General features: G+C 37.7%; 1 protein-coding gene across 1 annotated transcript in view; it reads left to right on the forward strand.

Moving 5' to 3' along the window:
• Positions 1–478: 478 nt before the first annotated feature.
• Positions 479–15,518, forward strand: part of MYO3A (myosin IIIA) — a gene marked incomplete at both ends in the record, with an annotated part of 82,365 nt that continues 67,325 nt past the window's right edge. Inside the window, 2 exons of the mRNA XM_010294327.1 lie at positions 479–637; positions 1,412–1,511. Of these exons, the coding sequence (XP_010292629.1) occupies positions 479–637; positions 1,412–1,511 (259 nt within the window). The remainder of the gene's footprint in view (positions 638–1,411; positions 1,512–15,518) is intronic.

The following is a 15,518-nucleotide window of genomic DNA, read 5'->3' on the forward strand; positions in this document are numbered from 1 at the left end:
ATGATGCCCGTTCCTTGAGTGTAACATCCTTCTCCACTAGGAATTAAGTGCGGCCTGGCAAAGAGAGCAGCTTTCCCCCTGGAAGATTCTCTTGTTGAGGGAATTTCTCTACTGCCTGTCTTCTGGTGCCTTAAATGCAGTTCATGTTGTATGTGGCTTTTGTAGCTGAGAATTGATGCTGTAATAATCTGCACGTGATGAATGCCCCACAGAACATGCCTTCACAGCAAATTTATTGCACTATAAGCTACCTCTGTTTCAGTGAAAAGCAATCATGTATATAGAAGAGCAAAGAGATAGACAGCTGTACTTGTGTTTGGGCAAGAAGAATTAAATGCGGAAAGCAGTGAAAAAATTGGCAAAAGTGCTATGTGTGTTGTTCGTATAAATGGTAGACATAAGGACAAATTTGTGGTTTGCCAGTTTAATAGGAGCTTATTTGTCTACAAATACGAAAACTACTGAAAACTGAAACCAGGTGGCGACTCCAACACTTCTTAATTCCTTTCTGTATTCTCCTCATGTTTTGCAGCTGTGCAATGGTGGATCTGTGACTGATCTTGTGAAAGGATTTCTGAAGAGAGGCGAAAGGATGAATGAACTTATAATTGCTTACATTTTACGTGAAGCTCTGATGGTAAGATAAGCTTTCAGTGAAAGGACAGTCAATATTCAGCTCATAATTTTTTCTTTGAATGAATGAAGATCATGTCCTCACTAACACAGCACACTATCTTATAGCAGTGTTTAATGAAATCAAGATAATGTGTAATTCAGATGGTTCTTTCTGAACAAGCAAAGTAAAGAACAATTAATCCGTTTCTTTCATTATTAGGGGAATGAAAATTGATTTCTGACCATTGATTCCTTTCCTTAGTAAATACAGTTCTGCATCGAAATCACTTTTCTTGTGAGAAATAGCAGAAATATACCCAAAATACTGTTCAACTTCTTGTATCTGGATCCAAAATATTTTAATAGCAAAATGATCAACAGATCTAGTGAATTCCAACACTGCTATAGGGAATTCTTCTTTTGCTAATCAGGATCAAGTGGGGTTTTTTTTCATTTTCTTTTAAACAGAATTTTACTTTCTGCAGTGGAATTTAGGCCTTGGGAGTTTTCTTTGAGTTTATACTCTAAAGATGTAATATATAATGTACATTTATAGTGCTTTTTTCTGCTTTTATCTTTAAATTCTGTTTGACATAAAGTGGGACAATTAAAAGATGTCTATTCCTTATGGTGTGCCAAGTGCTTTTCCAGTAAGAATGACATCTCTGTAGTTTTGGATTAAAATAAAATCTGTCTTAAGTTTTTTCATACTTTTCTCCTACTTTTTGTTTCTGCAAATGTAATACAGAGAACAGTGCTGTTAGTAAAAAGTTCATGTTTACATCTCACCTTCCAGGGACTTCAACATTTGCATGAAAACAAAACTATCCACCGTGATATTAAGGGAAATAATATCCTTTTGACCACTGAAGGAGGAGTCAAGCTTGTGGATTTTGGTATGTTATGTTTACTTATATATAAAACCAGTGTTGTACATCTGAAGCATTGAAAATAAAACACAGGAAACAAGTCAGAAAAGATTAATTAATCTTTTATTAAGACTTTGAGTTTTTCATTAAAAATCACATGGATAACCAATGATACTTTTTAACTTGATAGAAATAAAATATTCACAGACTCGGTGTTTGTACAACTTCAGGTTTTCCAGCCATTTTGCTAATGCTGTTTAGACAGCATGGTTAACAAGTAGAAGTTATAATATGGTGTAAGTGACAAATGTTTTGGGGCAGATACACTAAGTGAAGTGGCAAAGCAAGTTAATAGGGTTCAAAGTAAGGTTGGTGCTTAGTTCCTCCAGGACCGTGCTCTGGTTCAGTGAGATTAGGAGCTGATAGGCAAAAGCTTCATATTGTATATGAGAGGACTTAGAACTTACTAGATATTGTGAAGAATGGGAGAGCTCCACCTCAGTCACATATACTCATTACTTTGATTTAAAACAAAACAAGAGATACTACCTGAATTCAGTACAGAGGGAGTTATTATATAATAATATTCCACTTCCCAAAGTCTGGGAAGACTAACAGATTACTTTTGGCAAGTCTAAACCTAAGACTTGGCATTAAATGAAAAGCGTCTTTTCAAGTCTGTTAGGCCCAAACTGAATGCGGTCAACTGGTTTTACCGCCAGAAGGCAAAAGCAGAAACACAGGTAAGTGGATGCGACCTGTTATTTATCAGCCATACCACAGTGATATGCCTTAAAAGTGTATTGACAGTGTTTTATTTAAGGGGGTATACAAATTTGCAATGGTTGTTATTATGAACTGTTATCCTGTGGTAGCACACTGCCTTCTATTGTTTAATTTCAATTTGTTGGTCACTACTCACAGCATAGCAGTCAATTGTAAATACCATGATTCTATTTCACAGATGGACAATCTTACATTTTCCTTTAACCTCCTATTTTGTTAATGAGATTTACTCAATTGGTACATAATAATTGTTTAAACTAATCATGGGGTTTTAAATCCCATTAGTGTAGTGTCTTCCTGCCAGTAGATTGTATTTATGCAACTCTCATTGCTTCACACACAAAACCCCCACAACTATTAGGGTTACTAATTCTTCTGAAAATTCATGTGTTTACATTCATTATTTTATTCCTTAGATAAAATCTTCAGTTGAAAAGCCTTCAGACTTCCTAAATTATCTGCCATACACTTACTAGTATTTTCTGATAGTCTGGAAGTTTAATGTGAGTGGAAATCAATATTTTTGTCCACAGGTTTTTAACGTTTTGTGGATACTAATTTTTTTAAGGTGCTGGAGGCAATTAGAGCTGTGGAGGATGCTTCTGAAAATTAATTCACTTATGCAGATGTCAAAACATACAAGCTGTAGGGATGAGGACCTGAATTCTTTATTCCCCAGTTACTTCAATCTACTGCTAAGACTGTAATTGAAAAATAATCTTAAAATCTTGTGGGAAAAATTGTGATGCCAAAGCACAGATGAGAACATGCATGAGAAACAAACATATGTACACACACATTTATGTGGGTTGAAGAGGGGCTTATAATATCTGCAGTCTTTCCTCTCAAAGGAATATAGGAACCGCACCTTAACTTAGGAATAAATAGAAATTTTATCTTGCTTTTTTTTTTTCTTGTTTTCCCCAAAAACCATTCTGAAGCCAATAATGAGTAGTTTCAAATAGGAAAAATTTTATACAGTCTTCACAAAACCATCATGGAAGACGTACCAATCACCCTTCAGGCTGATGCTTAAGGTATTCAGCTGGGATTTGTGAGATGTATGTCTTCTACTTAAGAGGATTTAAACGCACATTAATCAGATTCCAAGAGTATTTTTTAGCCAGGTATGCGACTTGATCAAAATATCTCATGCTGACACTGCTACAGACCGTTGTGCATAAACATTTATTGGATCAGGGACTGAAACTCATAGCCATCTTTTTACTATATAAGCCTGTGAGTCTGCAGGCTACAGAACGGGCTATACATTCAGGAGACAAACAGTCTCCTTTTCTCCCAGTAAGTACTCAGTGGAAGCAAAATTTTTAAGTTGAACCAATTATTACATGGGGCCAAACAAAAAAACTAAAACTACCCAGATAATCACACAGCCCTTTCTAGCCTGCACACAGCTTTTCCATTGTGGAGAGGGGAGCAGAGACAGTGGATCAAAGGCTCCTTCAACCACTGAACACACTTGGCAGAGGAAGGAAGCCCTTCCCAAGATAATTTCTTCTGGACCATTCTCTTGCATGCTGGCTGATGATGAGATGTTCCTGAAGAACCCTTTGCTCTCCTCCCCTGATATTCTTTATGGTGGTTTTCATTTAAACAGGTGCATAAAACCTGTATCTGAAAGATGGACCTGTGGAGTGCCTTATGGAGCACAATACTAGGAAAGGACCTATTCTCAGTCTGTATGTGTTGTGTGGTCATATAACTTGAACTTGTGTCTTTTTTTTTTTGTCTTTTTTTTTTTTTAAGTACAGTTAGGAACTTTTTAAGAGCAATAAGTGAAATAACAGTTAAACTTCAATGAATTAAATCACCTTTGAGAATGGCTTTTCTTTCCTTTGTTCTTTTTGTACTCTGAACTTGGTGTATAGTGTACCACCGCTGTGAGTCCTTTCTTCCACAACAGTACTGACTTTCCAGAAGCTTCATTTTGTGACACAATTTATACACATTGCCTTATGGTTGTTGTGTCATAGGCATTTATGTATGCTGTGACCATTGCTTCTGAATACTGCACAGTCTGTAATGGATGACCTTCACAACACTCTTATGAGGAAGTAAATTACTATAATTCCCAGTTAGCAGCTGGGAATCTGAAACTTTGAGAGGCTGAGTTGCTTGAGGTGACACAGAAAGTCTGTGAAAAAGCTCTCCCAAAATCCAGGCTAACAATCAGAACTGTTCGCCTTTGTAGAGGTATTGATAATTAAAGAGATGAGAAAGAATACCATGGCAGTGCCTCACCCAGATTGCTATGAAGAGTGAAATTTTTGCTTTCTCTTAAAATTCTGCTATAATATTGCTTAGTCACCCCAGTAATATTCTCATGTCTAAGATAAACCCAATTCCAGTTGATAGATTAATGATCAAATCAAGTAAATGAGTTTATAGCATCTCCACACCAATGCTTCTGGAGCTCAATTGCTTATCAAGGAGCTGCCAGATAGAAGTTTTAGTTTAAACTGCCCAAGCCACATGAAATTTGAAATACTGTTACCAGGGAAGCATCCTCTTTCCTCACATCCATCCAGTATGATAATTTAGATCAGCAGAGATAAACAAAATTATTCTTTTTTACTACAGATAATGAATAGCAGCTAAGGGGATCTACTCTAAGCACATCCCATGGTCACAGATTCAGTCCTGGAATTCATTAAACTTCTAGATACATTACAAAGTCCATGTTTTCCTTGTAAGAGAAGAAGGTTGACTGAAGGCAGTTTTGCTACCTGAATATTTGTGGGAATTAGCTGTTTTGCTCTTCTGGTGGAAAACCTTCGGGGAGGGATGTCACACCTGAGAATCATAGCAATTATGCTCCAAGCAAGTAGCGTCCTCTACCACATCAACACAAATAATAAATAGCTCCGCTATATTCAAGTGTAGCTGCCATGTTTTCAGTATAGTATAGAAATTTGATAGAAAAATACACATTTACATTAAAGTAAATGCCCTGCAGCATTTTAAAGGGTGACAGCTATATAACACATCATACAAAAAGAGTTGGAGGCAAGCAAGGTGTGAACCAAATTCCCTTTTTATAAATATTCTTAATTATATTCACAGTTGCTTATTAGTGTTCTGGGAAGCAAATCTTTTATATCTGTTTCTCAGATTTCTGGTTGTATGCAGTGTATTGATGTTAAAGAGCCAGAGTTTGAAAAAAAAAAATAGCCACTAAAGGTGCAGAAAAGCACCTAATAACATTTAGAAAAACTTCTCGCATGTAAATCCAAATTAATTTAATGCTAGATACCTTTTGAAAGTCTTGTGACAAATTTATCTGCTTCTTTTACTGCCTAAATATCTTTCAGTGTCTGACCTTGTTTCATCAGTTAAAAAACTGGCCTGAAGTCACTTTCACACATAACACACCTCATCTGTAATAAAAATTCATATATTCATCTGCATCTTACAATGTGTAACCAATTTCATAGGGAGATGAGTGTATAACATCTGCTTATGCTGACAAATACTTGCTTCTTTGAACAGTCCCTCTCAATTCAATTTCTTTTCTTGAAATCGGGGTGCTGCACAGGGCCTTTCATGCATTAAAAAAATGTTAGTCCAAGACACAATTCCCGTTTGGAAATTCTGAGATGTCAAATAATGTGCTGTTCCAAAATAGGAGAGAAGAAACTTAGCTGTATTATTATTGTTATTATTTTAACTTTGGTTTGAAAAAGACCGAGTGACATTTCATTTTGAAAGATTTGAGGTGTTTCTGAAATCCCCTTCCATTGCAGTGAGTCTGGGAGCTTGAAAGCCAGAGCTTTTCACACTTATATGTTATTGAAAGAAGAGGATCCTAGAGGGCACAACTCCCTATCAGCAAACTAGACAGGTTGCTGACATGTGGAGAGTCATGGAGGAAAGAGCCATTTTTCCACTAAAAGTTCTGAAACATCTGCAGTCATGTGGCAAGTGATTCTTTTAGCTAAAAGGAGGAGAATGTAATGCTGATGGAAAATTCCTCTTCAGCTATGTTTTTGAGGGTTGACCTTGTAGGCTTATAGTCTTGAACAAGAGCACAGGTAGCTCATACTTCTCTGGGACTGCTGAAGCCTGCTGTGACAGACTAGAAATATCTCAGGATGAGCAGCTGCTGCCTTGGAAATGTCCAGAAAAAATGTACATATAAATTGTACTCCACCACTTAGGCAAATGCGTATTTTTCCAGCAGCACTGTTCCTTGCTGAAGGCCATGTCCTGCTATGCATCAAATGTAAACATACTTTCGTACCACATGTAATTAGACTGTTGACGTTATAAACATGAAAGGTCATAGGGGAAAAAAAAAGTGTCAGACATCTAGATGGATGCTAGAAATATTCATGTTCCCATAACAAAAATAAAATGTTGGAGAACTCATTAAATCTTTGGAATTCAAGCCTGTTTCTAACTGCAAGAGATACCATGATTCTCCCCAGTTTGCCTAGTACTGTCTCTGTGGGAAAGGGATATTGAAAAGGATTGGTGCTGTCCATTTTCAGTTTCTTCTTAGGCATTCCATTAATGGTATCTAAAACATTCCATCATTAGGGTCTCTGGGTAAGCAATACATAGGAAAGATCTGAGTTTTTTTATAGGTAAAGCAGGTTCCAGTGGAAGACATGGAAAGAAGGTAATGCCATCTCACTGCTGCTGGTGGAAAATTACAAGCTGTTCTGCATGCAGTTAATAGAATAATGACTTCAAGTGTTCCTTCAGAGCTGTGGATAAAGAGATTGCATAATTAAAACACGTATTGTAACATTAATGGAATATATAGTGAAGGTAATGTGATTTTTGTACTTCAAACATGCTTAGTTAGCATTTTTCTGCTTTTGTTTCAAATGTTAGGAGAGTTAGACTTAAAAGTTGCATGTGACTATTATCTTTGAATTCCAGTTGCAGTTTCAGATATCATGCTTTGCATGTAGCTAGCACAGTTTTATCATGGATGTGTAGTAGCCTGACTCAACTAGAGATTTAACCTGAGTATGACCCATTGGGGAAAAAATGGATTGGGCGAGGGAATACTGCACTGTTATTTAGACATACTGAAAACTGACATTACTTTGTTTAAGATTTGAACTATTTCTTCCATGTAGTTTGGAAACTACAGGTAGACAGAGGTCAGCTTTTGTGTTTGGAATGGAAAAGCGTTATTATTTTTTTATGGAGAGAATTATCATTCTTTCTTTAAAGGTATTTGAAGTCACCCAAAGTGAAGAGCCAAGGAAATCTTAATGCTGGCATTTCTGGATGGCCTTATTATTAAAAACTGGAATTTGGTGAAACAGGCCATTTGTAAGACATTCTTTTTGGTAGTGTATTTTTATATCACCTCTGTTTTTACTTTAAAATGCATACATAATTTCATTTAGGTAATACTAAATGAATTTATTAAGTTCATTTCATAATACATTTGAGTGCATAAATTAAATTTCTTGGAGTTTTTTTCCCTAGAAAGAATGCATAGTAATTCTGCCAATATTCTCTGTTGTGACTCAGTAGTGGTGTCCTACTTCTTCCTTACAAATTATGGAATGTTAGTAAAGCTTTACCACTATTAGTGATTGGTAACAATTCATCAATATAAATTAGACTGCATAGGTATTTTTATTATGTTTTTTTATTATGTTTTATTATGTTTTTATTATGTTTATTATGCATTATATTCTTGCCTATTCCAGTACAGAAATACTGACCAAAATATTAAAAATTCTGTGACTGTACTAAACAGGTTGAGCTTTTGAAGTGTAGATGAGCCAGAAGCTGCTATAATGACAAAGTGAGAGTAGTAAAATCAGTTACACTGGACAGTATGTCCAAAATAATAGGGACAATCTCAAAGTAATTAATGAGTCCATGGTAAGACTCCATCTTAATAGTTCCATTTGCTTAGCTGCTCACCTCTCCTGGTTTTCTGATGCATGAAGGAGCTTTCTGGTGGTCTTGTGGGGAAAGCATCTGAAATCTTGGGTGAGAGGTTGGTGAGGGAACCACAGCACTGAGCTTCATCCTTTCATCATGACACTCCACCAACTCTCCTGTTCCCTTGCTGTGTCACGGTGTTATAGCCCCTTCCCTACCACGACTAGGCTTGATAGAAGTGGTTTGTTGACTGATGACAGATCAGTCTAGCAAGCCTTGTGTGGCACACGGCACTGCAGAGGGGAAGAAGGCTCACAGAACTGTGCTGCAAATGCACGCAGTACAGGTCGTGCTGCAATGGACTGGGAGTCTAGAGCCACCTTGTGCTCAGTGAACATGTTGAGAAACCAGTTGTGAGTGATCCAAGTTTGAGTGTTGGGGCATTTTGGGGAAGGACATTTTAATCTTTGTCCCTTTTAATATATATCATGGTTCCCAGCCTTGCATATCCTGCTGACATTGAAGAGGAGCTCAGCATGACCTTGAGTATTTTTCCAAACTTGTAGATTACTTATTCTGGAGTAGTCAGAATATCCTATTGCATCTCTTTCTTCTTGCCCTGCATTAGCTATAAATGCTGCCTGAATCATTATGCAAAAATGAAACAATTAATTAAAATAATTTAATTTGAAAGTATTAAAAAATAAAATTTTCTTTTTGCCCTTAGCTTACTTTAAGCAATGAATCATAGCAAGACTTGTATTTGCCTTAGTCATTCTAGCACGCATCCATAATAAAGCTGTCTGCTTCACTGATTCAGATCAAAACCAGACTATTATTGTGTTCTCATTTCTGCATACCATATAGCATGGCATTCACATGTTGCTTTTAAAAAACATTTACTAGTGGACTATGGCAGAAGCCAAAAAAAGTAAAAGACTTTGAAGAAAGCTTTCTTCACGAGCAGCTTGTCAAACTGCTTTGAACCCAATCGAAGTAATAATTCCCAATTTTTCAAATCAGGGTTAACAGGGATAAGATGGATTGCATTGACTTGAGCTGTGGAGCATTTTCATTGTTGAATGTTTAATTCTTTGTTGAAGGCTTAGTCCTTAAAAATTTATTTTGTGGGCCATGTGTGAATGAAAACCTTTGTGCTGTCCAGTGACAAAAAAACAAATCATGTGGCCAAATGCTGTATCCAGGTTAAGCTGTTCACTTGGTCTTTCAAATATTTTCTTCTACTAAGTCATGGAAAGATGTCACTGATGGCTTAAAGATTAAAGAAGCTTGACACAGAAAGCTGATGTCATATGCCAGAGACACATGAGGCGAGAAAATAGCCTTTTCTGGCCAGCAAAGTATTCCTCTTGGTTTTCTCTTGGGTCACAAAATAGTCATCTCTTGAGGTTACTAGAAACGCTCTGCTCTCACCTGTGTATACTAAAACCCATTAATTTTTACCTGAAGGTTGAACTCAGTGACTCATTTGTACTGAAGTATCCTAGTCCTTAGGTATTTTAAATATTTTGTCCCATCAGCATAAATGTTGCCAGTAACCCAGATAATCTTACCAGGAAAGCCATATCATATAATAAGGAGAAAAATCTCCAGGGTTTTCTCAGTCATACAGGGAAAATCCTTTTTGGGTCTCAAAAGTGGCAGTCAGTTTGAAATCTAATATGTAAGGAAAGGAGCATCTAAGAAGGAGGACTTTCCTTACCAGCGTACTGCACCAGATTGGGTATGGCTGCACAAATCCCTGAGGCTCCAGAGAAGACTCATTCTCCTTTCTAAATACATCTGGCCAACTGTGCATCAGGAAAACAAATGCTCCTGTGCATCCCTTTCAGGAAACCAGCTGAAGCTCTGAAGCATGAGATTTGATAAGAATCATTGGCCTGGTACCGCACTGAGCTGTCAGGGACAGGTGGAGGGCAGCCTGTGGTCACCTGCTTTACTGGGGGCCATGGGGAAAGGGTGCAATCCGAACCATAGACTAAAGGAAGCTAGAGTAAGCTGCCACACTGCCCAATCTCCTGTAATACAAAAGTTCTTGGATTTCTTAAAGGAACCTGTATTAAAACTTTTTGTTTAAAAAAGATGATATATGTCACAGATGTAGTGAATGTTCTGCTTTTTTTTTAGGTCACTGTTTGCCATTTTATTATCAGTATGTAGCTTGTAATGATTCTGTATCTGATGTAGGATTTTCATTTTGTTCCTTATTGCCTAAAAATGCCTTTTCTTTGCCTTTAACCCTCATGGTGACTTTACTGTGAAAGCCACTGGACTTTGATTCCGTTTGTTTCCATTTCTGTCACCTTATATTTTATAGTATGGATTCACTTTTTTATCCCCTTTTACTCATGCCTCTTGGTTTTGTAGTAAACACCATGGATTTTTCATCTCCCAGGCAGTTCATGTACACGGTCTTCTTGGATACTAAGCTTTTGATCTTTCTGCAGTTGTAAAGGACCATTTGGTTATCTTTTGGATATGCCCTATTTCAGTTAAAGAAAGATTTGCATCTGAGGTGCGTGTGTTCCTGAGAGTTTGAGAAACTCTAGTTTTCACCATTAAAACACTATGTGCATTAAAGTAATACATAAAGACAGGCGATGTGGTGACAAAGGACATGGAAAAGGCTGAGGCACTCAATGTCTTCTTTGCCATGGTCTTTACTTGTAAGACTGGCCTTCAGGAACCCCAGATCCCTGAGACCAGTGGGAAAGTCTGGAGCAAGGAAAACTTACCCTTGGTAGAGGAGAATCAGGTTAGGGAGCATTGAAACGAATTGGACGAGTCCATGGGACCTGATGGGATGCACCCAAGAGTGCTGAGGGAGCTGGCCAATGTCATTGCAAGGCCACTGTTTATAATCTTTAAAAGATCTTGGAGACTGGGGGACGTTCCTGAGGTGATTCTGTGACTGAAAGAAATCTACTGTCACCCCTATCTTCAAGAAGGGCAAGAAGGAGGCTGGTCAGCCCTACTTTGATCCCTGGGAAGGTGATAGAACAAATAATCCTGGCAATCATTTCCAAACATATGAAGGACAGGAAGGTGATTTGGAATAGGCAGCATGGATTTATGAAAAGGAAGTCATGCTTCAGCATAACATAATGTAACACCTTTCAACATAAAATGCTGCTGAAAATTCTAAATTTTTGTCTCCTCATTTCAACTTTGTTTCCTATTTCTTGATTTCCATCTTATTAGTCAGAACCCGATTTTAGTTCTATATTTAATTTGAACTCTTTCACTGAGCAGAAGTTCTCAAGCATGCTTTTCTGTCAACAGCTCACCCAAGGAAACAATATTGCCTCTGTGTTCTTTTCATTTAAAAGTTTGCTTTTGAGGTCAGTTGATAGTCTATAAGGAATTCTGAGTACTGACATTGTTTTAAAAAGGTTCTGAAACATCTCTTGTAAAGTCATCGAACCAACAACTTGTGTCCTTATGGTCTGCTAGTAACATTTTGTGTTAACTATCTTTATGCTTTCTCTCCATGCTAAGTAATTATACCAGGGAGAAGCTCCCTGATATCCCTCTACAGTCTTAGTGGGGGTGCCGCCATACTTGCAATACGGTTGCATGTGGTTACACACCTGGTGTGTTGTGACGTTTGCCATTTGGACTATCAGAATTGCTTTGTTTTTAATCCTTTTCTTTCCCTGTTGTCTTTTGCCATTATGGAATATGAAGGAATTACGTGTATTCTCTTTTTAGTATTTTGTATGCATTTCAGCTATCTGTCTGAAATGATCCTGTCTGGATATGTAACATTACACAAATACAACCTGAAAGGGAAACAAAGAAATGAGACAATGGCAAAGATAACAGCAATTACAGAGGAGTTATGACCCTGCCATTGTTGCATGGGAAGTAGCTACTTCCTTGTCTGCATCCCGACAAGAATGGCGACTTCTCAAAGTGAAGCTTAGGGTGTTAAAGGAAAACCTTAAATCATTAGGACCTGTTGCCTCCGGATCGAGTAAAAAGGTGGCATTGAGTGATTTATGAGGGACTGCTTTCACACCACTGGACAGAGAGGCAAGGAAGGAAAGGCCACTTTTTGCAGCAAACAGAATGGAACAGAAATGTTCAAACATATCGGTCAGCAGGCTTAAGGGGAATGCAGTGTAAGAGGCAGCTGCTGGTTTACATCTGTTTCTCTAGGAGATTAAAAAAAGTTGGGAAATAATTCAAAGCATTTCAGCCTGCTTAGATCTGCAAGAATAACAGTGTGAGCAGTTTTTGGTCCAGAGACTAGCTTGAGGAGTGATCGAGTTGCAGGTTTTTAATCTAAAGAAAGTCACAAAGAGGGTGCTTTGGTAGGGAAGTGGACACTGAAGGCACAAGGGTTATGGAAGAGGTAGCCTGAGGCAGTGTGATAGCTAGCATGTAAGCCCTTTGGGGTAGGGTCTGTGTTCCTATGTATGAATACTGTGGCCAGTATGTTGGGAATGCAGTGCCAGGTGTGAATTTAGTAGAATTTGCTAGGCCTTGCCGTTCCCCCATTAGCATCAACCAGTAAAATGTGCCTACTTCTGTCACAGGACATAATCATAAAACGATGTTGTACAGCCTCCCAGTTTAGGTCAGAACAGTGTCTGCTCAGATAGGGCACTACTATGAGACAAATCTTTCCTAATAATGGGGAGCTCATTTCTGCACTGTTTTTCTTTTATTGAATGCTAAGGTTATAAGTAGGTGGCTATACTTTCAATGTTATTCCATTATGCCAGTTTTTGCAATTAAAAGCTTGGATAATACTCACGGTGTAAGTCTGTTAATTTCCAGTTTTTATTAGTAAACTAATGCCTGAAAAAAAAAAAATAAGCCTTTTTCTTACTATATGCACAATATTTTCTTTTGGGTGTGGTGTGCATTGGTACTTATTTAAAATAAGTGCATTAAAAATGCACTTATTTATTAAGCTCTTCACTTTCATAAGAATTACAGCTTGTGTGTAATAAAACACCAGTTTATGATATATTTTTAGATTTTCTTAGAATATTTGACTCATTTTGCAACAAAACAGTAGTAAAGGGGAAGGGGGAGGAGCAAGATGTTTTTGTTAGAAAACATACAAGTAAAAAAAAACTGGCCAGCTATATGCTTGACTGGTTACTGAAATGCTGGAAGAAATGTTACTAAGTGTGGAATTACATCATCTTTCCTCTATACACAGAAAAAGCCCAAGGAAATATCATTTGTCATAAGACCTACGCTCCATAATCTGAAATGCCACTTTACTGCCAAGAGCAAAAGAATAAAAAAACAAACAAACAAACAAAAAGCACACAAAAAACCCAAGAACCTAAAGAAAGTAGTGGTGAATAATTCAAATTAAATCAGCTTTTTACTGAAGTAAAAAAAGGGGGAGGAGGAAAAAATCGTTCAGTTTATTTAATAATTACAGTTCAGAGAGAAAAAACAACAGTGCATAGACAGAGAATATTGTGCACATTAATGTTCCTTTTATATATTGTTTCTTATTTCTACAGAAAGTTATGATTATTTACAAAATCTGACAATGGAATCATAAAAAATTGGTTAGTGCCTGCCTTTGCCTGCAGATCTAAATCCCATTTCCTCATCCAAGACTGCAAAAAAAAGCTTAGCACAGGGGACTCCCACAACACGTAGAAAGGGAGAGGGGAGAGTAGCTTCCTCACGCTTCCAAAACCAAGTATCACATAATGATGTCCGTTGGCATCACTGCAATGGTGACAGACCTGTGGTGATGTGTGCTTACTCCTTGCTTTCTGAATGACGTGTTTTGCTGAGGGCTTGGAACAGCCACAGACTTTGTGAGCCGGAAGCTGGACCTCAGACAACTCCTTGAGGCAGAAAAAACAAAGCTCCTGCTTAGCTGAGCCAAAGCAGGATTGATGGACTTTGTGCTAAGGCTCACATTGTCCTGCTTTCCATCCTGCAAACACTGTGTATTGGACTTTCTGCAGGCACAGAGAGAGAAAGAGATTCAACTCTCTCAAGCCTGGAGTAGACTAGAGGGAAGCAGCCACAAAAGCAATGGTTGTGTTTGTCTCAAAGGAACAGGCGGGATCTTTCTTGCTGGCTTATTTTCAGCAATTATATACATTTCTGTGATGGACAAATGCAGATATTTTGTGAATCAGAGCTGATCACATAGCTTTAGAGTGAAAAAACAGATCAAGCCCTCCATGGTTTCTTCACCACCACTGAAAAAAAACCAAATAATCAAATTCTATCTAGGCAGAGGTTTAGTTAGTATTTCTACTGGGCAGTTATTGTGGATCCTTGTTTTTTTTTTTATTGTGATCCTGTTATGAACCATCTGCCGGATTTTCACGAAAATAAGGTCAAGTGTGTTCAAACTAGACAATACAAGAGTTGAAACTGGCCAGTGCTGCTCACTGGTGCTTTGTGTATTTCAGAATGATGAAATTGTGCTCACAGTGCAACTGAGTCTCTTTATTTTTTTAAAGGAAAGCAGATTGATGTATGAAGGCAAAATAAGTGAGCTTCAGTGTCAATCAGACTGAGGTTCAAACAAGAGTAGAACACACCACTCTTCTTGCCATCCATGATATCGGCACTTCACAACATGCATCTGGTAGTCCTCACAGTTGGGTATGACTCAAATCCGTAATAGTTCAGGACTTGCTAGCAGAGGGGCTGTTTTTCTCCATGCGTGGACCTCACGGTTGATTGTGATTCATAAATCCATAATAGTTCAGGACATGCCACCTGAGGGGCTGTTCTCCATGTGTTGTACTCTTCCCCTTTGCACACACTAGAGATATTTCCAACCAATACACTCTTGTTTCGTAAGGAAGGAAATTGGTTGCAGGCTGGTCAGAAGTGTGCTGCAGCCCACTCAAATTCCTAGTATTTTGGTGTCTCTTAATTAAAACTGTAAGAAATATTTAGGCTTCAGAGTTCACTTTCCAGCTCGTGGCCTGAAATGGTTAATTCCTTAAACTACAGCTCATGTTACAAAGCTGATTTGCAGGCATTTGTTGTTGCTTTGAGAGTGTGCTTTGAGCATGGAAAGACTTCGGGTTTTGTAAGAATTTTTGAGGTTTCACTGTTTTGTTGTTTCTTTTTTATGGCAGAGCAGCTAAGAGATGAGGATAAGTATCTTTTATAGTGTTCAAGCTGAAATATATAAATAATGAAATAGAGGTCTAGCGTCAGTAGTGAGCATTAAAAGAAAAAAAGAACCTGTGGAAGGTACGGTACATTTTTTTTCATCCCCCTAAAGTGCTTTACTATTCTCCTAAAACAGTATATAGAAACTGTAATTAGCCAGTCAAAATACATGGAGTCAGGTTACTAATGAAACACCCATTTGGGACTAAATCCCGGTCCTGCTGA

This window comes from Phaethon lepturus, unplaced genomic scaffold (assembly GCF_000687285.1).
Source record: "Phaethon lepturus isolate BGI_N335 unplaced genomic scaffold, ASM68728v1 scaffold6059, whole genome shotgun sequence".
Lineage (NCBI taxonomy): Eukaryota > Metazoa > Chordata > Aves > Phaethontiformes > Phaethontidae > Phaethon > Phaethon lepturus.